Source organism: Haplochromis burtoni, unplaced genomic scaffold (assembly GCF_018398535.1).
Source record: "Haplochromis burtoni strain Fernald_Lab_line unplaced genomic scaffold, NCSU_Asbu1 Contig_106, whole genome shotgun sequence".
In the NCBI taxonomy this organism is placed as follows: domain Eukaryota; kingdom Metazoa; phylum Chordata; class Actinopteri; order Cichliformes; family Cichlidae; genus Haplochromis; species Haplochromis burtoni.
The window spans coordinates 412,476-439,157 of NW_024582467.1; the positions used below are offsets into that span (position 1 = coordinate 412,476).

At 39.8% G+C, this 26,682-nt stretch overlaps 2 protein-coding genes across 2 annotated transcripts in view; both read right to left on the reverse strand.

Annotated features, from left to right (window-relative positions):
• Positions 1-13,781, reverse strand: part of epas1b (endothelial PAS domain protein 1b) — a 45,720-nt gene extending 31,939 nt beyond the window's left edge. Inside the window, exon 1 of the mRNA XM_042223223.1 lies at positions 13,354-13,781. Coding sequence (XP_042079157.1) covers positions 13,354-13,379 — 26 coding nt within the window. The 5' untranslated portion in view covers positions 13,380-13,781. The remainder of the gene's footprint in view (positions 1-13,353) is intronic.
• Positions 13,782-16,006: 2,225 nt separating this feature from the next.
• The window catches only part of LOC102311620 (protein kinase C epsilon type), an 88,745-nt gene continuing 78,069 nt past the window's right edge, over positions 16,007-26,682 (reverse strand). Inside the window, exons 12-15 of the mRNA XM_005935433.3 lie at positions 23,404-23,542; positions 22,972-23,160; positions 21,051-21,197; positions 16,007-20,768 (exon numbers count right to left, since the gene is read on the reverse strand). Of these exons, the coding sequence (XP_005935495.1) occupies positions 20,622-20,768; positions 21,051-21,197; positions 22,972-23,160; positions 23,404-23,542 (622 nt within the window). The 3' untranslated portion in view covers positions 16,007-20,621. The remainder of the gene's footprint in view (positions 20,769-21,050; positions 21,198-22,971; positions 23,161-23,403; positions 23,543-26,682) is intronic.

Consider the following 26,682-nt stretch of genomic DNA (forward strand, 5'->3'; position numbering starts at 1 on the left):
CCCTCTCTGTCTGCACAGCACAAAGCTTCATCTGTTCAGATCTGCATTCAAACATGAGCAGATAGAGAGCGTGGTGTTCAGGGTGATCTGACACTGCATCATATCTCATGCACTAACGTATGAAAATCTGATGTAGATTCATGTACAGTAATAAGCATAACAATCTCTCTCACACACACACACACACACACACACACACGTTAACATTTAATTGAATCTGTCTAATTCTTATTTTTAGGTGCTTAAAGATTTATTTTTGTATCTTTGGAAGGAGGTTTTAAGGTTTCCTGCGACAGAGATTTGATTTAAAGGATCATTTCAGCAAATGTGAAGCTCCAAGTGAAATTAAGCTTTAAATAAAGTCCTCCTTTTTTTAATTAAAAAAAAATTTAAGGCAAATCTTCCATTTAAGAATGGAAAACTTTCATCTCATTACACATTTATTTCTTAATTTTTACTTACACAGAACATCAATGCCCATTCTTTGGACATAATGTAATGGTGTGTTATTACAACAAGGCCGAGGTTTCCATCACTTAAAAGATGCAAACAGATACAGCTGGAATTAAACGCATCAACAGCAGGCGAAAAGAATTCCACAAAAGCCTTTAATCTGAGTAAGCAGAGTTTAAAAGACACGAGCTCATTGCAGGTTTATGATTCATGACTTATGATTCATGACTTATGTAAAGACACAACAACAAAAATAAAAATTGTCTTCACCTGGCTGTTCGGGGCAGAAATGTGGGTTACATGAGTAACCTGTTTGGTCTGGAAACATGAGTGTTGTTCACTTGTTTTCTGATGTAATATTTCTGAAGTGTAGACTGGAATTATTTGTAATCTTGACTTTGCTTTCAATAGCCAAAGTCACTGCCACAGTAATTAAAGAGGCTTTAATATGTTCATGTACATAAACAGAGGTATACAGAAGCTACTGCTACAGAGTCATACAAACACTCTGCAGTCATATTGGTACCATTTAACCTCCCAAATCTTTACTTAAACTGAAATATACATACATATAAATATATTCCTGCTGTCTGGGAGATGTGTCTTTCTGTTGACACCAGAAACTACAACATGCAGGTGCTGTTAACTGAAGAGACACTAATCTATGAGTTTGTTATTCAAGTTCTGGATTGAATCTTCAGGTTGTTCAACAAGCAGCCGCATAAACACACAAACGCATGGACACAAATGCCCAGAAAACAGGTCCTGACTCCTGCTGTGATTGTTGTGATAACAAGCCAAAAGGTGCTTATAGGAAACAGATCCTGTAACCAGAGCAGGTGTCAGGCTGTGTTAGTGCAAGCAAGAGTGTGCACGTGTGCATGTGAGTTTGTGTGCGCATGTGAGTGTGCTTCATGGACCATTTGCTCTTTTGCCCAGTAACTAAAAATGTTCTAATCAGTTTGTTGTCATTTCCATCACTCTCGCCGAGTACAGATCGACAGATTTCGTTGACTCTGAGGTTTGAACTTTTGTACCATTCCTTCACCTCTTCTTTATAGATCAGTACAGCTGTATGAAGATCGCTATCAATTCCACTAAAACTAGATGAAGTGTGAACTAGATGAAGTCTTGTTGTGCGCAGCTTTGCTGAAAAGTACGCCGTTTACATGTCTGTCTTTGGTCTGAATTTAAAAAAAAAAGTATAAATATAGTTTTGATTTTAAAATTAAATTTTCATTATTTAACAATGAATAATTAATCTTTGTTTAAAAAACAAAAATATATTATGTTGATCAATCAGAAGAGGGAGACTAAAAGTGACCAAGTATTTTTTAGTGTGTTACTAAAACTATAAGTGATGAAGTAGTCTTAACAAGAATACTACTACTACTACTACTACCACCACCACCACCATTATTTCTTAGTCATTTATTTCCCCAGGCAAAAGGGAGAATACACACTAAAGTCTCACACAGGCATATTGGCACTTATTTATTTTTTTAAGTGTACTTTAAAGAATGTTGAAGTCTGTTTGGATATTTTTAGATTGTGCTTATGGAAAACATGCTGCTTTCCACTATAAAGGTGGTCTAGAGTCAGAAAAGGCCTACCCACACCCATAATGCACACACACAAACAACTAAGCACGCGCACACACACACACACACACACACCTTTCCTTGCTTACAGTGGGTCTTCCTGTAGTTGTGGCGCCTCGCCGAACAAACACAGAGCAACAATACAGTACTGGCTAATCTGTGATCCTAAGGAACATCAAGTTCTGGAAACACAGCCAAACAGGCGTTTGTCTGTGTGTGCATGCACACACACACAGACACACACACACGGGCGAACAAACAGCTATCCCAGACAGGGGCCCCGACTTCGCCTCAATCAAGGGAAGAACGATGCAGGAGATTGCTGATGATTCCGATAGTCCATGAAAGAGCAGCGCGCACGCATGCACGCACACACACACACACACACACACGCACGCACACGGACGCACGCACACACACCCGCCCCCGCCCACAGCACGCTGATGGTTGGGATAGACTGGCTGATTGAAAGAAGCACAGAGGGGGTGGAGAAAGGGAAAAGGCGAAAGAGAGGGAGGCCACAGGTGGTGCGAGGGAGGTCAGCTGACCAGACTAGAAACCCCGCTGAGAATACCAAATGAGCTGAATGGCACAAATCTAAACATTTAGATCGAGAAGGCAAACTAAAAGTAAAAAGATTTACATGGTGAGTTCAAAATCATTTATTTCAGCTCATCAGAGAAAGTTAAAAAAAAAGTTTTAAATTTTAAAATTAATGGGTTATTTTGTTGCTGTCTTTTTTATTATCATTGTTACTGTATCCAGATTCTCCAAGACCTAATTTATGTTTTAATTAGTGTTCTATATAATCACAATAACTATGTCAACAATGTCATTTTACACAGTGAATTGTACTATTTTACAGTAAGAAACTGCTGTTGTACATGAGAGTAAGTGCACTGTTAAATTCCAATAAAGTACAGGAAACTTTAAGTGTCATTATATAAATAAATAAATTAAAAAAAAAAAAGATCAGTAGGCCTACTGTTGGGGGGAAAAACAGCACCCTTAGTCATGATGAACAAAGTTTTTCCCCATGTGATCTGAATTATTGCCCCCTGATGAGATAACAGCCGACCTGAAGTGATTAACTGCTACAGGAGTCTTGTTCATGGCTCTGTAGAACCAACACATTTACAACAACAGCAATCAATAACCTAAACACTTAAATCAGTAGAGCACTAAAAAGTTTGGGACGCGGTCCATTTTCTTATTATAACTACAGATGAAAAGGGATGAGCTGACTGCTGACTCAGTTAATGTGGTGGGGCAGATACAGATGGCACCTGAGAGAAGCTTTGGTGGGTAAATCTGTAGTATTTGTGGTTTAAGGGTCTTGCGTGGAAAAACTGAAGAAAATCCAGTTCCTAGCAATGATTAAACTGTTTCATTACTCAAAAAGTTTCTGAAGAAAGATAAAGAGATGATTAAAAAGAGAACGTAAGGAGAAAACAGACTGTCTTTACTTTGCATGTTTTTAAACGCAAACCCAATGAACAGAGGACTGACTACAGCGGGATTACAGCGACAGGATTACAGGAGGAATGTGAGTGTGTTACTGGTTTTCACTTTATTATTGCTTTCACTCAAGTTTCTGACATAGTTGTCAAGTCAAGGTTACTCAACTTCAAAAGCTGCGAAACTCATTTTGGGGCATTTTTAAGTGTTTGCAAAATGTTTTTCTGGCAGAAAAAAAATGCACCAGGTGAAGGTCAAAAACAAGCCCTGATTTACTGTTCCGTCCTGGTTATCGGCTCTTGACCTCCGGTCCCATTTTGCAAATTCACCTTGAACAGTAAAAGTGTCGAGAGAGCTGAAACGGACATTCAAGGAAAAAGCTTTTAACCACAGGAGGGGGAAACAAAAGGGAACAGTAATCTCTTTCAACACAAAAACTTTTCAAATGACAAAAGTGAAATAATGACAACTGTTGTTCTGGAGAGATATACAAGTTTCCTGAATTTTTTATTTATTTATTTATTTTTTTTTAAACAGCATAAACTCCACTGTGAAATTAAAAAAATATATATAATCTTACAGAGCACTACAAAGTGACTTTTGCTAAAGTGCATTGTATTCCAGACTAAGAGGACGGTGTCTGGACTTCTAAATTTGTGAATGCGCTCTAAAGCTCCAGAACAGTGAAGCACGAGGGAGCATGTGGAGGCTTTTTCTGTGTTTGCTTTTAATGAGTGCATGAGGTGTGATCAAAAAAATCCCCATAAAAAGAAATAATCTAATCTGATTTCTATTAGGCCGATCTCCCTATGAGGCCATCTCTTTGTGCACATACGTTCTGTTCTGACATGCAAATCTGCACAATGGATGTGGGTGGTGACTGAAGACCGTTTTTCCACTGCACCTGCTCACATACAATGATACACCAAATCTTAGACACCTGTGGACATGGCAGTAGAACTCTATATTGATGTCCTGATCCTGGAAGATGATTGGTGCATAAACTGGTTAATGTGGAAATGTGGGATAAGAGTCTTAACTGGAGATATAGCTCTGATCAGCACTGATGACCCCCCAACATGAAACTCGGGTCACTTTACAGGGTGAGGTTTTCCTCTAAGAGCAAGTTTGAGGTGAAATTGTAGATGCATACGTACAAGTCTTCAACATGAACACTTGAATAAATATAAATGTAAAAGTTTATGCAGCTGCACTGTGTTTAAAGAGCATGAATCCAGTCTTTATGCAGTGCGGTTAAAATGACTCTTCTGTTGAAGTTAAGGGAACTTTATCATTGGTTACAATAACAGAAACAAGGCTGCGGATATGGAATGATTGCGGTCAAGCAGATGGTTCGGTGTGAAATAGAACAACAGCGGTCCCTTTTTAAAATTCCCTGTTTTGCTGACATTTCCTTCCACCCTGACTTCTCGCTACATGGACTTTTTACTTGTGTTTTTTGTGGGAAATGCAAATATGTTTACAATAAAACTCCACAGGGCATCTTTAAAGTTAAGGAAAATGTGGCTGCAGTTATTTACGATGAGTTTCAGAAATTGGTAAATAAAGCAAAAATCCCTTCTGCACACAACTTTCTATGTCCAGCTTCTGACTTTGAAGAGCAAACATTTCACAGTCACTCTTGAGGTGAAACGGGAAATCTACAGGGAGATGGAGCTCAGCCAGGTGACATACAGGGGATCGTGGATCTCAGCCAATTTGGTAGCAGAGGAAAAGGAAGAAGGGGAGCTGGCGGACGGGAAAAAGGAAATGGCTAGGAGACACAGTTCTGAAAAAGAGGAGAATGTGGCGAAGCAGAAGAGGCAAAGAACAGAAGTGTGGTGGGGAGGCCGTGGCAACAACAACAAAGTGAGCGGGGTAAACAGCGCTGTCAGGTGTCCAGAATAAATGTGAGACAATGTGATACGAGCGAAAAGCAAAAAAGAAAGAGGTTAAAGACATGAGGAGGTAGCGTAGGCGGGTGAGAATGATTGAGATAAAAATAACAATGGAAAGATATAGAGAGGTTTCCCAGACCGACTTCTCGCCTCCCCTGCTGTTTCCCCCTCACTGCGCAAGGGTCTGATGGCCAAATGGGACGCTGGACTGTACGTACGGCTGACCAGGGCCCTCAGCAGTTAGCAGGGTCTCAGGTTTACCAGTTTGTTTATTGCACACACTCACTTTTGAGCTCTTCTTGCCATTGAAAACAGAAACATTCTTTCTTTATTTAATGCTTGATATTTACAGCTCGTTGGTGCACTCACTCACAGACTGCATCTCTAGCTGAAGAAACTTACAGTTTAATTACAGAAAGAAGTGCAATCTAATTTGTTTAAACACTCAGAGTGTTTGTGAAAAATTCCCCAACACTAAAAACCTGCAGATAAGATAGTTGATGGTTTTATGTCTAATTATGGTTGATGAGTTTTCTCATTTAACTAATGGTTATGATAGCCAAAAACAACAACCGTTCCAACAGTCTGAGTACTTATAAAGAAAAGAAACTCGTTTTTAATCATTTAAAAAAATAAATAAAAAAAAAAACAGCCAGTTCCCTTTTACCAAGGCTGTGTCATGCTGATTGTTCCAACGAGGGAACAACACCGTTTTTTTTTTTAAAGCTGTCCAGTGAATTCACAGCAGGTGAGTGCTCATCATTGTCCTCCTTTACTCAGGCAGCTCCCTCTGCTAAACCAAACCAGCGCGCTTCCAGTAGTGAGAACACGTCTGACACAAACCATCCCCTGCGGCGTGATACATGTGAGAAAGAGAAACCTTCAGATAATTCAGAACTGATTCTCCCAGCATTTTCCATGGCTCATGTGTAAAAACAGCTTGTGTCAATAAGATCATGTTCAGTAAAAAGCAACAAAGTAAAACAAGCACTCTGTTCACAGGCATTCCCACTCAATTCACAGCACTGTATAGAAAAAATGAAATAAATTCACACCTGTTGCTGGAAAGTAACAATCACTAACATGCACTTTTATTAACTTCTAAATTCTGTCCTTCCTGCTCTGTAAGTGCTCTCAGCGCTGATGTGTTAAATAGCTGTTGGCCAGCCGCCTCTTTCTGAATCCACACATGCTTCTAAAGCTTCAAGTCCACCGCTGTCCGTAAGCAGCAGCAGCAGGAGAAGCAGCGGGCTCGCTTAAAACCGTTCACCCAGAAAGAATCACTCACGGTAAACCACACGAGTCACACAGCTGGCAAATGTAGCGTAGCTGTGTCTGTATCACTTTGCTACTTAATAACCCCAAGCCTCTCTCTCTCCCCACTCAATCTTTCACTCGCTCTACCTCGCTTTAGTCTCTCTTTTTGTTTGGCCTCTATTGTTTCGGTCCTCATCTTCCTCTCAAATTGTTTACCCAGAGTAAAACACTGAATAAGAGCTTGACAAACACAAACAGTGGACTCTCAAAATAAATGGACACATTCCTAACCACAGAGACTCAAAAACTGACAAACAGACTGAAGTGTCTTCTAATGTTGCTGCTGGTACCAAGCTTTTGTTTGTTTATTCAGATTTTAACTGAAAATAACTCACAATGGCAAAGCCGGCGAGCAGCTCATAGTGTGTTGTAGTAGCACCCCCCCTCCCCTCCACCCCCTTCTTAAGGGAAGCAATAAATTCTGCCCATACTTGATATTGAAGACAAAGTTCAGTCGAGGTCTGGGAATCATTGCGAGTTGTTAAGAGGCGCTTCTTGTAAGTCATCAAACCAAAAGTGTAACATTAGTATTATTTAAGGTCACGTTTCCAGCTTTGTCACACTCCGGGAAAACCGTTTTGGGAAATCCCAACACAACTTAAAAAGAACCAAAAAAAAAGAAAAAACCCCAAAAAAACAAAACAAAACCGATTAACTGTTCAGCAACTGTTAGCAATCTTTTATGCAATGCGTTCTTGTTTGGCCTCACATTTTGGTTACGTTGCTCATAACGCACATCCAAGGTGTCAGCTGGACAAAAGAAAAGTCGACAGCCTCTGGAGCTCAAAGTAAAGGCAAAAACTGCAGTTTGCCTAGCTGCCACTTGAGGCCCTTAAACCTAGTGCTGAAACTATAAATCCAAATGTCTTCATAAACTTTGCATTTACACGAGTTCCAAACTTTTTCTTAGGAAAGGTAAAGCTTTCCTTCTTTAGACTGGGCAGTAAGGAAGATAGATTTTAGACATATTGTTCCCAATATGAATTAGTTTAAAGAACTGTGAGGATTTAGAGTTTCAAACCTCACTAAAGCACTCTACTCTAGTTAATGTATTTAATCACTTCCCATCTCTGAATACAACAAACAAGCTCCAATTTTAAGCATTTGGGCTTCACCCTCTCCGTCTTTCCTTTCACTCCTCTGTCTTGCAGCGGGCAGGTTGCACGCCTTCTGTAAGTGGTGTGATGTTTGGGTCGGGAGGCCGGGTTTGCCCGAGGTTAGCACACAAAAGAGGCAAGAAGGCTCTGTGCCAACCAAGCCTCGGCCCACTGTGGAGCACTGCGAGGATGGGAGGCACTGAGTTGACGGGCTTCTGTAATCTGACGCAACGCCACAGCTGCTCCTTCTGCACTTTACTCATTGGTCTTTAAATGCCTCATTGATTTACGCTCATCTATAATCACCTTTGCATCCACTTGATTATTTCTGTCCTCCCTTTTGTGTGCTCTCTGTCTTATCTTTGGCAACTTGCTCACCTCCCTCCCCCCTTCCTTCCCGTGGATGAGCATAAGAAAGCAGGACACAAAGATGTAACAACAGCAAGAATATGTTGCCAAACTGGTGTGTTTAGGAGATCATTAAAACCACAAATCAGGCTTTTAAACTACTCGCTCCACAGCACCAACACCACTCAGGATAAGGTTCAACATGACCAATATGATGGAAATCCCTGTGAGCAGTTCTAGCTTAAAAGCACTGCAGCACTGACAGCTCAAACAAGCTGCCAGAATTATTCAGCAAGCATTAACACTGCCTGATGTCAGATCACCAGCCACTGCATCAAAACTGCATTTTACACTTTTCATTATATATTACTCTAATAATTAAGTTGCAGGTTATACTTTGAGCAAATCATAAAACTGTTGCTTGTTAATTTCGTCCAAACCAGAAGTTTTTCAGCCTCCTGACAGGAAAAAACAAACACGACCTGTGGCCGCTGTGACTATCTGCTTCTTTGATTTACGATAAGTTGTTTAAATGACACTTGTTTTTACAAAGTCATTTGAGCCGGCCCATATATTTTATAAATGGATGGTTCATTAAATGTCAATGTTTTCCATATGTACCTCTTAAAACAAACAGAGGGAAAATTTGGAGGCATTTCTTTTTAAAGTTATTACAGTTCAACTGGTCTGAGGTTTAAACTGGGCTACATGCGGTGCATAAAATAAAGTGATTCTAGCTCAGCATATATTCCCAAAAAAAGAAACTTTTCAGACATTTTCCTGTTGAGTCTTTGGAGTGAGTGAAAGGTTACAGACAGACAGCTTAGTATGTACCATCTCCTATAAAACAGTCATTAAGAGAAACTAAACTCAAAGTCATTAAAGGTCTTAAATTCATTCAGCTATGTTTTGGTGTGGAGATTAGAAGAAAAAGAACCCCACAGCTGTCATATAAACACCTCAAAGACACCATAAAATGTGGTTCTTGTTAAGATGACTTAACATGCACATGACTACTAGTTGTTTTTCTCCTAGAATTAAAACCAAATCATCTCCTCAATAAATGCAAAAGTTTTATACCTAGAAACTGCTATGATAAGGTTCTTAATATATTTTTTTAACATCCACAATTTAAATTAGCCCATTTTGTTATTGCTAGAATATACAGCTACACCCCCACCAACTATGATAACGGTAAAATGTCCTCCAAAGAGACAGAAAATACACCCGAATGGCTCAATCTCTCAGCAGTCATGTAATGTATATCTGCCTGGCAGCTGCCCTGGACTCTGACCTTTGAGCATTGTTTCCAATGGGATCACATGCTGAAAGAAGTGAGAGGAGTTCCTCACAAGCCCACAACTTATTTCTGGTATCAGTAGACCAACATGTTTAAAAAAAAAAAAAAAAAAAAAAAAAAAAAAAGAAGCTATTCAATGTATTCAGTAGCATGACAAACACTGCTGGTGTGTTACGGAGTCAGGTTGTGGTAACGGCTTTCTGAAGTTGTTACAAACCAAAGTAAACATACAAGTGTACACTATGTCAACCACTGTTATACATAACAAGAAAAATACTAGTAATGTAACATTACTTGTGAATCCAGTTGAGCAATGTAAACACTCGGGTCTAAGAAATGAATAAAAGAAAGCTACAAAGCAATACAGTGAAGATTTTTTTGGCTTAAATGATGGAGAACATTTTGAACTTATTGCAGATTATAGTAGTCACACTAACATAACAGGAAAAGTTCACGATGTGAACGTGACGCAGACATAAGAATATAACAGATCAGGTGACTTGGACTTGTAGCGTTGTAATAATCATCATCGCAACTCAACAAGTAACAAAATCCAAATTATTGTCGCAAGAAAATTATGTTTATATTATTGATAACACAAAATATGAGATGTATTTCAAAAATAAGAGAGAGATTTACTTTCCCACTGATGTACGGCCGACACCCTTGCAGTCATTGTTATTTTGGGAATTTCAGCTTGCCTGGAGGACATTTTGGGGTTTTGGGAGCACTGCTGGCTGCTTATACAAACCCAGGAAGTGTTTCTTTGCTCCGAATCAGAAAGGTGTGGTAACTCTACCAGCAACTAATATCATCAAGACTCAGAAAAGATTGCAGTGACAGTTCAAATCAGCGTTGACTCAGTGGATGACAAGACACAAAGCTGGCCTTACGCACACAGACTTTATCAGATGTTTTTCACCCAGTTCAAGGCTCTTGTAACATGTTCGGGCTCCTCTTTTCGGGCTCTTGTGAAAAGGTACTCCTGAGAGGCCATCCTGAATTTATTTGTGCCTTTAGTTTGAACTTTTTCTTTTTTTTTCTTATGAACCGATTTATCCGATTACGTTTTTTCTGTTTTTCTAAGAACTTGTGCGACTGCTTTAACGTGCCGAAACTCGTAATGGTAATGTAGAAAAACCTAAAAAGTACCCCGTTTCCTCCAATTTTGCTTTACTGCATTCTCAGTTTTGCTTCAAGGGGGAATGCATTTTCTCTCTGACAAAACATCTTCCGAGCAAAAAAAAAAAAAAAAAAAAAAAAAAGGCAAAGCCCGCATAAGGTGGAAGCTTGATCCAAAAGATCCAAGATAGTACATGCAGGAGACAAGAGGGTTCAACTACAGTGTGAAATCACTACTTTCCCCCCTCATCAAGTCTGTTTGTTGATTTGTGCATTTCTTTTTTAATTTTCAGTTACTGATGAAGTCCCAACCCATCAAATTTTTGAATATTTGCCTTTAAAGTTCCAACTGCAGAAACATAAATGATTAATCAGTTATTAAAAAACACTTATTATTTTCTCCATTTGCAGATATCTGACAGTTCATTTTTCCTTCTTCCATGAACATGTTGGGCTTTTACAAAACAATAAGCAAAAAAACAATCAAATACGTTCCAGCTGTAGCTTTAAAATAGACACGCACACCAACATATAAAGAAAAATCAGTGACTCTGTGATGAAAATCTTCTGAAATCTTTTTGTGTATCAGGATACAGAAAATATGTACCTGCCGGACAAGAAGTCAGTTCATCACATCCACATTAGTATTATTAATAAAACTAGTGAGAGACGCCGCATCTCAAATAAACACTGGCAGCTGTCATGAATCAAAACTTATCAAACCAATTATGACTTCCAGGCAGCAGCAGTGACAACATACTACTGTGTGACACAAAGACAAACACACACAGAGCACACCAGCGAGAGGACAAACACCAGTGAACTCTCACACACTTACACACACACACGCTTTTCATGTGCAGCCTGACAGAGACACACTTGCAGAGATCCCTTTCCCTAAAATGGCCGATAGGTCTTCAGTGGGAGCACCGAGGCGTTGACCAGTCAGAGGAAATGCCCTATACTCATCTCACGTTCCATCTCCCCAAGTCATTTTCTCCCTCTTTCTCTGAATGTTTTCACCCCTGGCACAGTTATCCTGCCTTAGTCCCCTGCTTTGTTCACCTTTACGCTTGATCTGACAGACAAGAGTCAGAGAAAAGAGTCCGAGGTGCACAGGACATACAAGCAGGTGTCAAGCGAAAACAGCTGCACTGGTTGAAATCAGTTTTCTTCTCCAGGTAGTGTGAAAGATTAATTTGCAGAAAATCTCTGGGAATCTCTTAATTAAATATTAAGTTGAGCATCGTTTCACGCTCTCACCAGGAAACCTAATTTAGAATTTCCCACAGGTAAGATGTTAAAGCTAATGGCCTGTTGTGACCACACAAACCAAGACAGGCTGAGACGAGTAAAGCATTATTAGTAAGCCTGAGGCTTCATGGCTACTGATGAACAATTAACAACCAGAAAAAAGGGAATAAAGCCAGGGAAACTGAAGAAACCTGAAATATTACAATACATAATTAGAGCCAAATTATAAACAACTTCACTGGTCAGATCAATGCTGTGATACACTGACCTAGATAAAACATGCACAATTATCTCCTGTTTGACTAGTTACAGGACAAGATTATCATGCTGTGTGATATGACTAAGTTAAGAAAAAAAAAAGATGTCACAGCTCTATGAATGCTGCCAGTCATGCCGCCAAATATCAGTTTTTGAGATTTTGGCTAAACATCAGGTGGTTAGAGCAAGAGCAAGGTACTGCAATATATCTGCAGGTCTAGAACTTTCCTGATCAGGCAGTCTGATATCTGCTGTAATGACTGATTATCCTTTAGTGATGCCCAGCTTCTGTTAAAAGGAGGTTAAAGGTTAAGAGCTTGGATTCTCTCCAGAAAGTGCTGCCTTACTTAAAAAAAAAAAGAAAAAAGAAAAAAGAAAAAAGTGTGGTGTCTTTTTTTTTCTTCTTGTTACCACTTGTTCAAAAGTCCATGTAGATCTTGTTAATATTTATACATTCATAATGACATGCACCTTTCTATAGTAAGCTGCTACTTCGCATGCAAGTTGAGCCTTCTCTCTGTCTGCTCTGCATCCTGTGTGCAGGATCAAAGTGTTTTATGTGGGTTTAATTATGCAAGAAAATTTTTCTTCATATGAAACTTCATAACTTCCATTTAAAAAGATTACAAGTGTTGTGCATTTCAACAGCGAACCTCTATAGAGGTATTTACACACATCCTTTTTTAAAAGTTAATGGTTTGTTTACAGGACCACTTAATGTGGAAATTAGTCAGTAGTGGGGTTTAACCTTAGAATGAGCGAGAAGCAGATCAGAAATTGTATTAAATTTCAAATTTGAATATATTTAGAAAGTATTTTAAAGTCCTTTAAAGTTCATTCGGGGTTTTAAAATATGCACAATTCAATGTGACTGCGGCTTCTCGCAGTGAAACCCAAATCAGCTCATTTCCAAAACAAACGCTCGGTTCAGTTACAGGCTAAACCGGCCACTTGCCTTCCAGCCCCGGTGCATCAGAATTAATGCAATGCTAAGATTAAAGCTGTGTGAAACCACCGCCTGTCGCTGCCTTCCAAACAAGCAGAGAGCGCAAAGCTAGGCCAAGTCACATGCAGCACTGCAGCAACAGGTCCCTCTCTGTGCCACAGCAGCCAACTGTCAGGCAATTTCTGCACTAAATAAACAGCCTCTGTTATTAAATCCGCGAATTAATAAAGTCACATCCAAGCGGAAGGCAATTAAAACCGCAGAGAGGCTGAAGGAGAGGAGTGAATCCAGTATCTCTTACCTCTTTTTCTCCTTTTCGGCTGTCATATTTTCGCAATGCTGTTTCCACGACAGTCTTGAGTAAAGTCCAACTTTAGAGTTAAAACAAAATGATATTTAAAAAAAATAGGGAGACGAGAAAAAGCAGGTTTAAGACCGAAGTGCGCAGGTCACAAGGAGCCCGCTGACAGATGAAGTCATTAAACCTGTGAAGCGTTCAGTTAGTCCAGGCTGGCGGTGATTGAGCTGGGGGATTGGGGCCGTACAGTCTCAGAACACTGCCGAGGATTGTACAACCTCTCACCCGCTGAGAAAAGACTCCACACAGGCTGAACGCTGAGCTGCTGCTGCTGACAGAAGCCGCCCGCAGGTCCGCTTGTCAAAACTTTTCTTCGCTTGCTGATATGCAAACTCCCAGAGCTGCTCTGCCTCTGACCTGAGGCTCAGCTGAAGCTCAGTCCCGAACAGCTGATTGGCTGGAAACGCCACCGGGAGACCACCCCGCCCCTTTATTCAGCCCCGCCCCTCCCACTGTGGCCGCTGAGCTCCTTACCTGTTTTGTGCAGGTTGATCTTGTTCCTACAGGTGAGGACGTTATAAAGCTCCAGTGCGGACAATCTGTAGATAAAGTCGCTTTTTGGCCTAAAAACTAGCCTACAGTAACCAGACTAGAAGTATAATGTAGTCACCTCTCACTTTAATGTAAGCTTATGAAGCTTTACATGAAACCATGATTACGACTGTTCTGAGAATTTATCTTTATGCCATAAACACACAGGATCAGATTGTCTCAAAAGTGAGTTTTAACTCTTTAACAGTGTATCCTAGTTCTGCTCCTTTAAAGGCACAGTTTAACTACTTGTGTGACCTTTCTAGGAGAAACTAAACTTTTACTGGAGGAAATGCTGTGTCAACTTAGACTAAGAAGTTTAAAAAACAGTCTTAAGTTTTCCAGAGTTTGCCCATCATTTATAGTTCATGTATTAAACTTAGGAAATCCTAATCAGGTAAGGCTCAACCTCCAAGTTCAGTAAAATTATGTCTTACTCTAAAGTGAATTGACATTTTGAGACCCTTGGTCAGTAAATTCAGATTTTGAGTCAGGTAACTCAATTTTTTTTGACCATTTCTGCTTTTCTAGTGGTGAAAAGCCTCCACAGAGTGGGATGATTTTCTTTATTTAACAACTGGATGCATCTGGATACTGGAATCAGGGCGACGGCCGCGGTGATTATTCCACCGTCTCCACGCTCGCTCAAAAAACACGACGACACTCAAAATGCTATTGTTGAAACTTTAAAATGTGGAATTCAAAACCAGTGAGTGATGTCATGGTCATAGTCTGCATGTCATAGGTGTGTCATGACTATGATACATCTACAATCTGTTGTTTGAAACACACTAATGTCACCATTGCACAATACAACCAAAATCTATAGTGCTGTAGTTTGTAGTACTGTAAGTACTGTTACACAACCTGTTAAATTACTTTTGAGTTACTTTGGCGGTTAGTTTTAATACAGACGCCAACGACAATTTCCAGTTTCCAAATTTATATACGTTTATTTACACACACACACACACATATATATATATACACATTCCATGGTTCCAACTTCCAACCATGGAATTCTTGACATTTTCAGTGTCTTGTGTCAGATTAAAATGCCGCGGCGTGCAACGGCAGCCTAACCTCATTGAATGACCTGTGGTCTTAGTTAACTTGAAAAGTATAAAATGTACTAAATGTTTTTACTAGAGTTTTAAGTTGGATTAAGTAGGACAGGAGTCAGTCCCGAGGCCCGTGCACGAGAAGCAGCCTCGCGTGTCGTCTTCTCTTTGCCTTTCTTATCACTGATCTGCTGTCAGTCTTCACAGCAGTGTTTCCATCGGCGACGCTCCAGAACGTTCAGAAAATGTCAAAAACATGGAAAGTATATTCATCCAAACTCATTTCTTCCACTCATTCTTTAATAGAATAATGAAAACAGCCTGCTGCCCTGCTTTTAGCCTCAGTTAAAATGGAAATCTTGTTCTGGGTTTTACGTAAAACTTAGATTTTCTATATTGAATCTCTTATCATGAAAATTTTTACCATTAAAGTCCATACAAGTTCACCATTTGCACTTTTCTGGCGGTTGTCGTTTGGGAGTCATTTACTGGCATTGTCCGCTGAACTAGAAAACAGATTTCTATCTATGCTGCAGGTTGTCAGGTGTAGATGTAACACAACTGTATCAATTTGTGTTTATGTGTAAGCACCTGCAGAACAGACCAAGAGCTGGCTTTAAATATTCACTTTTTCTAATTATGATATGTAAGGTGTACAACTAAAAACCAAAGTAGACAGCAATAAACAGCCTGCGTCACAGCTATTGTTGCTATTCTCAGCGAAACATCAAAGTTGAGCTGTCGTTTTAAGAGCAGGTTGCACCGCATTGTTCAGAAACACATGCTTTGTGTGTTTACCATTGTCCTCCTGAGTCAACATCTCAAATACTTCAGATGGAAAAGATACACATACAGTAGCTTCTGCTTTTTGCTCACTGTGATGTAATATGGGGAGCAAATTATAAAACATATTTTCATCTGTTTTTTTGACACATCTGAAATCAGTGCAAAGTGAGCATTAAAAATCATAGGAGCTGAAATGATACACCAAACAAACAGCCGTCTCTCTCTGACATCATGATATTTAATTCATTTCAAAAAAATTAAAATACACCTTCACATCCTTTTAAAATACAGTACATTTGGCACGTAGCGCAAAAGGGCGAAAAGAAAAAATCAACATAAACACACATGAAGGGCATGGAAATAATTCATCAATGAACAAAATGTACAGACAGAGCTTCACAAATACAGGGACTGCGTACAAACCGCATAAACATACAGTAACACTCTGTGGGAAGATGAACGTTTGACACTGTATGCATCATAATACTGTATCCACTGTTTGAAATCAACATCGTGCCTCCTTGTTTTATATTTATCTCCAACCGCCTCCATCGCTGATGTGACAACGAGTGAAGATGAGCTTCCTACATGAAGGATGTTTTTGTTGGAAATGGCATTTGGCATTTAACATGGAGGACTAGGCATCCCTTTCTAGTTGTAGTGGGACAGATAGTTTGACTTTTTTTTTCAAATGAAAGACTAAAGCAACAGGAGACACGAGAGAAGAAGAAAAGTTGGACAACATTAATCGATAGATCCGCTGTATTTACAGTAACGCATCTTCAGCTCTTCAAACTGCTGCTACAGCATGGGTTTTACTGCTACATGAATGGTGCTGCTTGTTGTGCTATTCTTGGACTTTAATGAAAGCTCATTTAAATGTCATCTGCATGTGAATAAAATTTGATCACAACTCCCACAAATTACCACATATGTAACTTTTTAGCACGATTTGAAACCAGTTTTGCAGTAAAGGTCTTATGTTGTCATCTTTTGGCTGATATTAGCCAATCACAGCTGTATGTTGTCAGATTTCTTTCTTTTACACAATAAAAAGAAAAAGCATAAAAGATGCTTGATGACATTTATAAATGCTGTCATCACACAGTTTGTTCAGCTTTAACTGACTGGCGCTGGTACCGGTCCAAAAAATGCAGTATCACCCTTGAAATGTTTGAGCACTTTGTAAGCAGAGGCTTTATGGGGATGGATGGGGAATCATTTTGGAAATTGAACATTTATTCTATGCCGTTAACATCCCTGACACCCTGCCTTCTTCCTCTACTCTGTGCTACCTTAAAGGGACCAAAAGTAGCTTCTGAGATACTTCTGAAATGTGCTGCTACATGTCTGGTGGAAGTATTGTGCTCAGTGGACACAAGCAGCTCTGGTGTATTACCGGGAACAGTCTTGCTCCAATCATAATGCTTTTTTACACACAGCACTCAAAATCTTCAGATCTGAGAATGGCGTGTCTGAAAAACACTCATCGTCTATCCCTGTAATTTCAGGGTGATATCTTGAGGTTAGGCAGCTAAAACGTGGAGATGAATCGGATTTTAATTGTAACTGCATTTTCTTTCTGTTTGTTTCAACAAATACAAAAGCATGATAATCAGCTGTTATTGATTTTAAGTTGTTATTTTGTGAGTTGTAAATTAAATGCAACCCATCAGTGCCAGTGCAGTAGTTTTGTCCTTGTCTAATTCAAAATCAAAGTCTTTGGCCAGCATCATCCATCCAATTCAGAGTCAAGGCGAGCTGGAGCCTATCCCAGCTGCCATAGGATGAAATTGGCATTTTGGACAGGGCTAACACGTAGACATCCACACCTACGGCTAATTTAGAATCACCAGTTCACCTAACATCTACTATCTGCATGTCTTTGGACGGTTGGAAGAAGTACCTGGAGCGAACCCATGCAGATGCAGGAAGAACATGCAAACTCCACCCAGAAAAGCCTTAGCCAGATGGTGGATTTGAACCTGGGAGCTTCTTGCTCTGAGGCTGTGTGCCCCATGATCTGTCAAGAAGATCTAACATGTTCCAGATATTTTAACAGATTACCTGCAACTGCTTCTGCCCCCAGATAACCAAGGATTTCTCAGCACAGAACCGGGGTGTTGTCTCCCTTGTGGCTACCGTGTTGGTCTATGTCCTCTCCTACTGGAGCTGTTGTTGCCTCTTCGTGATGGGGTGTCACACATATGGGTGGAGGCTGCCCCTGTCAGACAGGCTTTAAGGTAACAGCCCAGCATCCCTCACACCGTTCAATTAATTTTGTCATTTATTTGTTTTGTAAGAATCATTCTAAGTAAGAATTAAAACTACAAATGACCAAACTAAATGGTCACCATGACGAGTTAAGAAAGGTGTTGATGTCCACAACCTGCATGGGACAGGTTAAGAATACCAACTCCTGTGACCTCCAAGCACTCCAGTGTTGCACATTTCCTTAAAATTGAATTTGAAGTTTGCACATTTCCTCACATAGCAGCTCAACATGAAACGTGCACTTGTGATTGAGCATCAAGGAGAGTTTAGATTTGCTCCAACTAGTGGTGCATGAGCCCATCGCGGTACAGAGACTACTTCCTGTTTAGCTATTTGGGAACTGTGACCATTATTTACACAGTTCTTTCTGAAAAAGTACAAGGAAATTAAAGAGCACATACGCTTTAGGTATTAGTCTATTAAATAGGCTCCCAGTAAACTTACGGTCATGTTTGTGTTTATTAGTGCCCTTATCATCATAATTTCTGTTAAATATGCCCTCAGGGGCACTTATTGATATGTTTACATAAATGATTATTTTTTATAGGCTCTGAAGGCAGATTTCAAAGCTTCAATCTACTTTAAAGTGTAGCCATTGTTTTTCTTATAATAGCACGCTACTTTCTGCGCTGGCTGCTCTTGACAATATTAATTTTTGGCAAATATCTTTCATCAGTGTGTGGCAATTACATATGAATGTGAGAGAAATGGTGCTGAAATGCTTATTTGATGGTTTCTGAGAGAACGTGGTGAATACTTGTCACTTCTCTCTGTGAGCTGAACCTACTGTACTTCTCTTCAAATGCAGGAACAACGGAAGAAAAAAGAGCAAAAAAGATAGAAAACCCCCCAAAACTCCTATTTCAGAGTATTGCACATGGAGTTTTCTTTAACGTTTCTGGATTCTTTTCAGCTCGCTATAAAGGTATCAACCTGCAACATGGAGCAAAATCGGTCCAATTTCTTCCTTATTTGAAGCTTATTTTACTTCCATGTTTAGGCCGTACAAGAGAGGGGAGGAAGAGGAGGGTCTGATCACGTGAGTCTCACTGAAATCTACAACATGAAATTTAAAGATTTCTAAAAACACAAAAAGAACAAGACAATCCAGTAAAAACTACTCAAAAAAACCCCAAAAGAAATGTATTAAATTAAAAAAAAAAAGTACAACTTGATGGGAAAACGGGCTCTCCTTGTATGCACACACACACACACACACACACACACACACACACACACACACACACACACACACACACACACACGCACACACGCACACACACACTGCAGAGCAAATACATTCAGTTAAACACATTCTCCTCTGTGTACGATCCTCGACTTTTCTGTGGAATCACGGGGGTTTGGTTTGTCACGTTAGAGACAGTAGGTCCAGTACATTCACTGGTAACACAGTTACTGTATACACACGCGCGCACACAAGGCATTTCAAGGATAAACTGGTCACAAAGGTGTTTAAGGAGCTGATCCAGGAAGATTTCGCTCCACAAGGTGCATCGAGAGTCAGTAACAAGCACTTCAGCTAAAATGAATCGTGTTTTTAAAGGGCACCCCGGACGTTTCCGATTCAGCTTGTTCCAGCTTGTTATTTGGCTTTACTAGACTAGTGTCTCCGTGTCAAGTATCGTGTTATATGCAAAACAGCTTGTTAACACTGTAAGCAAACCTCATCCCCATAATGGACACTCCCAGTAGTAAGCTACAGTAGTACCATTTGTTTTTGTTTGTATTTTTTAACGAGGAACTGGAATGTCGATGTTGAGAAGCTAAAAGAAAGTTAGTAACGGAGCACAGCAGAACTACTGACATAATGCTAAACTCAAATTTAAAATGCCAAAGTGTCACTCCAGTGATGCCTCTTCTTGAGTTATTATTTAAGGTAATGACGCACTGACGAATACTGAGACTAAACTTTTAACGTCAGAAAAATCTCTGATTTCTCACACCTCCTTTCCACACTTCTTTCCATAACGAATAAAACAGTTTTCAAGATATTTCTTGTTTAAATACAATCATTGGTTCAATGATTTTTTTTTTCATTTACATACACGTAGGAAGGAAAAACACTGTTTAAACACTGAGACACAGGACGCAGCACATCATGTAAAGAAACGACTCTCTCTAGAAGAGGTGTGCAACAACACATGCATGCACACTTGTACACACATGATCTTATTTCTCTCTCACTCTCACACACAGAGAACATGACCTTGCCTTTGTATCTACTTCAGTTTGGTTTTGTCCGCCGCGCTGCCTGCTTTTACAACACATCCGAACCAGCCGAAGGAGCATCGGGTCATTTCTTACAGTAACTGACCTGCACTTGCATGCTGCTTGAGGTCCATGGGATATGCACAAATGGACAAACGACAAGAGCACAGAAACCATAATGAGTAATACAAATGGTCTAGTATATTTCCTGGAGTGGTCAGAACCTGGAACAGCTCAGGAGGCCGTGTTTCTTTAAATACGGTGTCTTTGAAAGTTTTTCAGGTGTGGTGTGGTGTTTGTGGTTAATGTTACACATCGGCATGTACGTGTCTAGGCTTTGGTCTCATCGCCAAAATAGGAGAATCCTTTGAACTCGTCTTGGTTGATCTGCTTGATGATGCTCTCTTCAACAGGCGTCAGAACGGGTTCCTCACGGGTGAAGTCCTGGTCAAAGTTATTGACGTCCCTTTTGGTTTTCTGGAAGGAAAGGAAGAAGAGATAAGGTCTTCTTTTGGTGGATTTAGCCTTTGGACATGAAGTAACTGGGTGTGCAGCAGTGTCAGCAGTCTTCAACAAGTAAGATCAGTGTTTGGTCATTCAAAAAAATTGCATTTTTGCAACAAAGGCTTAACTTTAACTTCTTCTCTCTACCTTTGAACAGAATAGTAATAATCTTCATATTTTTGCATCATCCTCTGCAAACAGTCTACAGATGCTTTCCCCCACAGTTGCTTAGTTACTTAGCGTGTGTGTACTCACGATGCGAGGTTTGAACGGTGGTCTGATCTTCCTCTGCTCCAGCAGCGTCCAGTCAATCTCTCTAAAGAACGGGTGGAGTTTAATGGCCTCCTCCAGACCCTGAGCCATCACGCAGCCCAGACGCTTGTTAGGGCTCTTAGTCATAAACTGACAAGTGCCAGAGAGAAAGAGGAGAAACAAAGACGAAAAGAAAAAGAGTTTTAAAGGATATGATTTAAAGAGGGAGATTCACTGCTGAACAAGAATGTCTTTGTGAAGGAAAGAAAAAACTAAGACAGGGTTTTAAGTCTGTTTCACTATTCATTTCTATTTCATTTCCTGATTCTAGTCTTGTAAGAAGCAATTAACAGGTATCATTTTCAGAGATCTCAGACTGAGTCAGAGGAAGATTCGCACAATAAGGCCAAAAACACCAAACATCTAAAAAAGACAAAGTTTTGTTTCAGAACAGAAAGTAAAATTAAAAATCTTTCATTTTTTTCTGACTCTTCAGGGTCTTGCTGCTGCTCCCCAGAACACACTACCAAATATAAATTACCACTGATGGAAATAATCTTCTTCTAATATTGTGTTCCTACCTGAAATTAATTTTTGGCATTACAGTTTGCTCTTTTTCTAATGCAATCTTTTACGTATAAAGGCAAAAAAAGGGCTCAGGATGGGTTCAGATCCAAAGGTTTCTAAAACAGCATGTGAAGAATCACCATATTTTCAAGCAGAAAAGGGGAAATTCTGGGACTATTAGTTGCTTATTCGTATAAACGATACATAAGAGCCATTGCTTTTTATTAAAATGCCTTCAGGATTTTTCGCATGTATCTTAATTAAAAACTAGTGGAGCAGTAGCGCACAAGCTGTTCATGTGACTTGAAGTCCTTCAGCTGGATGACATGTCCAATCAGAGCCCATAGCACCGGTCAAGTGACCGGTCAGAGTCCAAGACACTGTCCAACATAAACACACACTTTCCCACAAGGCTTTGCAGTCAAACTGTACCCACAGCCAAGGTAAACGCAAAGCTTGTGATGGAAAAACTGGATGAACAAATACACAAATGGACAAGTGGTGCTGCACACACAACCAGTACCACACAGAGACAAAAGTAATAGAGAGGGAATTATCTTATGTTGCTTTAGTGGAGGAACAGGAAACATGGATCAACAAATGACACTGAGAAAAAAGCAGCATCCTCACTCACATGTGAAAAAGAGACAAAAGCAGGGAAACACGAGGACAATTGTGATACACTCTACTTGAATCCTTTATAAAGTGAAAGTTTTAGTGCTAAAACAAACAAACAAAAAGTAAGAATTATATAAGATATACATAAGATCTAATTATATATCTTATGTAGCATAAGGAAAAACACAAGAAAAATCATGAAAGACTCAGAAGACGGTAGTAAAAAGGGTGATTTGATTATGTTAATTTGTGTTCTTACTAAATATCCAAAAATGTCACCACTGGAATTATCATGATATGTGGAAACCATATCTTTCTGTCTTTGTGGAATCTAAAATTGGTTCAGAATCTTCAGAATAATCCCCAAAAGTCTGGACGCCGCATTATCCACATAGCAGACTGCGTAAGTCAGGAGTGTCCAACTCCAGGCCTCGAGGGCCGGTGTCCTGCAGGTTTTAGATCTCACCCTAGGTCAACATACCTGAATCAAATGATCAGTTCATTACCAGGCTTCTGGAGAACTTCAAGACATGTTGAAGAGGTAATTTAGTCATTTAAATCAGCTGTGTTGGATCAAGGACACATCTAAAACCGGCAGCACACCGACTCTCGAAGCCTGGAGTTGGACACCCTTGGTGTAGGTGAACTGTTTCTATTTAATCTGTACAAAACTGCTTAAATAACTCATTTGCTGGATGTCGACAACAGCGCAAACAACACAGTGCCACAACTAACTGACCGCTCTTAGAATGGACACGGCCTCCTTGCTGAGCCAGACCGGATAGAGCACGTCATCGTGGAGGATGGACTCAAACAGGTCGTCTTCGTTATCGGCCTCAAACGGTGGCTGTCCTGCCATCATCTCGTACATCAGCACCCCTAGCGCCCACCAGTCCACTGAAGGACCATAATCCAGCTCCTGGAGGATCTAAAAAAAAAACAGAAATACTCCTCTCAAGCCCAAATTGCTTTTATATACAGTTTATGAAGATGAGCATTGGTCCCCCTATTTAGTCTATCTTAATAAACTCTCGGGGATGGCGTGCTTGGTTATAAAAATACCTGTCTAATCACAGCTTAGTGTTTAATACTCAAGTGACAAACTCAAGTGTTAAGAAGATGTTATGTCTGTTGCTCTGTTTATGCATTGTTTGAGTGTTTCTGGGGTTACCTCAGGTGCTATGTAGTCCGGTGTCCCACAGAAGGTGGTGGTGGTGACTCCATTGAGAATTCCTTCCTTGCACATCCCAAAGTCTGCCAGCTTACAGTGACCCTCAGCATCCAACAGTATATTGTCCAGCTTCAAGTCTCTGCAGAGCGGAGAGGTTGTACGGATAAATAATGACAGACATCTGTGTTGTATAGCTACAGCGTGTTTCCATATTCAGAAAGATGAGTCAAATATAGGCATAGTAAAAGCTTTTCAGGAACAGGGGAAGAAAATATTTGTTTGCAATGACTCGGAAAGCAAACATGTTAGTTAAAGCTACAGTTATATCATGCACTTTATTTCACACAAGAGTATATATTTGAGAAATCAAAGATATAGCCACAGTTTTATAGTCACAAAAAAAATAATGCAGGGAACGGCAGGAGGACGGGGGGCAAAGAGAGAAAGTTAAGGGTTGAACAGGAGAAGCACGTAAAGGCAAAAGAGAGAAAATGAGAGAGTCACAGAGATAAGAGCAGCAGTGTTGAAAGATGACAAGGTTGGTCATGAATGCAGCCGCTCTGGGCTTGATGGTTGATCGCTACAAAAATGTCAACATGTCCTCGATGCAGCCACTGCAGCCATTCAGCCCGAGGTGTTTTCATAAATACAGTCGCCCTGACAAGCCAAAAAGGAGACGGAGCGTGCGTGCTTCAGGTCGAGAGCTTATGCAAGTGTTCTGTTTTTGTAAGCTCCAAAAATAAAAAAGGGAGTTGCACAATCCCGTGCTGTTGAAAAGTTTGTTCTTTTCTGTCCCACCGTGTTTTTGTCTGACGGAGCGTTAAAAAAAAAAAACTACGAAAAATTCAGATATGCTAAAAATGTCTATCTGGTTCCTGTCCATTATATTTCATAACTACACTTATATAATTTTTTGTCATGTGATGTATTTCGCAGTCATCTAACAGGTCCGAGCAGTTAGGAGATGCATCTGGATCTCGTGCAAAGTTAAGCCGCGAATGCTATGCTAATGGGAAAACTAGCGTGACATGTTAGATGCAGCAAAGCCTGACAGCTGGGTTTGACCACGTTTTTGCATAACAGTTACACTTGGAGTCAGGCTCAGGTCACAAAAAATACTGAACGTTTTCGTGCTTTTTTTCAAGTTGGAGTGATTTTCAATTGAGGAGGGGAATGTAGTGCACGAGAAGATGATGTTTAATGTTGCGCTGTTTTCACATTCATTCGGTGATTAAAGAACATTCAGCTTCGCCTGCCAAGAAATCAGTTTTTTTGTGGTTTTTGTTGTTGATGAATGTTTGCTTTCATTTCTCTGAAATCCACTGGAAACCCTAAACTCTCATCAATCCGAGCTGAGCTGCCCAGAACAACCATGGTTTTGTCCCGCTGAAGAGCTGGACGCTGTGCCTTGCCAAAAGGCACACTGGCACAGCAAAGAGCAGTACTTGTTCTGTACTTTCCCAGATGAAAAATTACAACTGCGACCCCCCCGGCTGCCTGTTTGCATATCTCACCCCAAGGCGACTCCCTGCACATTAATTCTGCGCTGCCTGTGGAAAGGTACAAAAATCACATATGAATTTAATGCATTTTTGATTGAATTTAAATGCACGCTGACGTTAATCTTTGTATTACACATCACCTCGGTGCAGGAAATTCAATATTAAGTGGCTGCAGGTGTTCAGCAGCACTAATGGAATGATATTTATTAATGTGAAAATGCTTTGTGGGCTCAGAAGTGGGTGTAAACAAGAGCTAATAATCTATGTTGCAAACCAGCAAACAGACAAAATTTATATAATCTTTGTGAGTATAGTTATGTCTTTAATTAATATACTGTAGATTAAGAATCCGTTTTCATCATCAAACTTAGATTCTCTCCACAAATCTTCACTGCTATTATCACAAGTGATGAAGTCTTTCTGTTAATAATTGGTAGGATTATGGTGTTATGACAGTCAATGGATGCACGGCAGCCTGGATCGGAATGAAAAAATAAAAAAGGTCTCTGGGCTTTGAACCAACTTCTTTATTAAGATTAACGATCAGTACAGCCTATAAATGTATTAGTTTTTTATTTGCAGGAACAACTTTCAATAGAGATTTCACATTAACATGTCTTTATTACTTTACTAATAAATGCTATGGTTTGCTCGTTTCATTCGTACAGTGTGCTCCTTAATATCAAGTCTGAAAAACATGTTCGTTGTGTTCAAACAACACAATAATCAAAACCATAAAGCATTATTAACTTATGTCATAAAGATTCAGGATCAAAAGTTGCAGTATCAGAGTCTAACATTCAGTTAATGCTTAAGTACGATGGCTTGTATTTCAGTCTTTTAGTAAGTCCAATGAAAGCAAATGATAAAATGTATCATCAGTAGATGGTCAGGGTGTACGAGATATACAAATCTAATTGTTTGAGTTTCGCAGCTTCAAAGTCGATTGAATCAAACGGTGTGGAAGGTGGGGAGGGGTTCAGTGCATGCAAGGTATTAAAAAAAAGAATAAAGCCAAGACAGAAGTGCAAAACACTACAGCTACTCAAACGGACACTTCAGGGTAGCTCGCAGAGATTGTGTTTAATGTCTCCAATCTCCAAAGCTCCGTATTGAAGCAAATATAAACGTGTTTGCAGACATTTAAGTTATATTGCGACTTAAAGGTATACATCTTTAGAAATAAGGTTGCTCCATATCACACTGCCCAATGACAGAAATACAAAGCAGGATCAACATGTAAGCCGCCAATGATGATTCAATAAAAAGGGAAGGTAAAAAGGGACCTACATGAAGGTTCAATATTAACGTTTTTGTATTCAGGTACCTCCGTCTGTTTGATAATATGCATTCAGTGCACTGGATCCAAAAATCAACATCTATGATATTATCCCTTTGCAAACTCTGAGGTCAATAAACAAAATTCTTACTTTAGGCAGCAGGTGAGCTTTTACTCAAATGTTCAAATACAAACTATTATTTATTATATTTATTTATTTATTCATTTCGTGCTGGCACTAACAGAATAAAGCATTAGGAAAAACTGAAATTTTACTTTATAGAATCTCCTGGGATGGAATTTTGTAGAAGATTGTATCTTATTGTATCCAAATCAGTATCAAGTCATTTTCTTTCTTCACAGCTGTAGTTTCTTTTAGAGGAGCTGCAATAATGCTCAAAAAGTTGTGCCAATAAACAGGAGCTGCTCTGCTCACACTGTCAGGGGCTCTATTTGGAGTTCACACACACACACTCACGCACGCACGCACGCACGCAC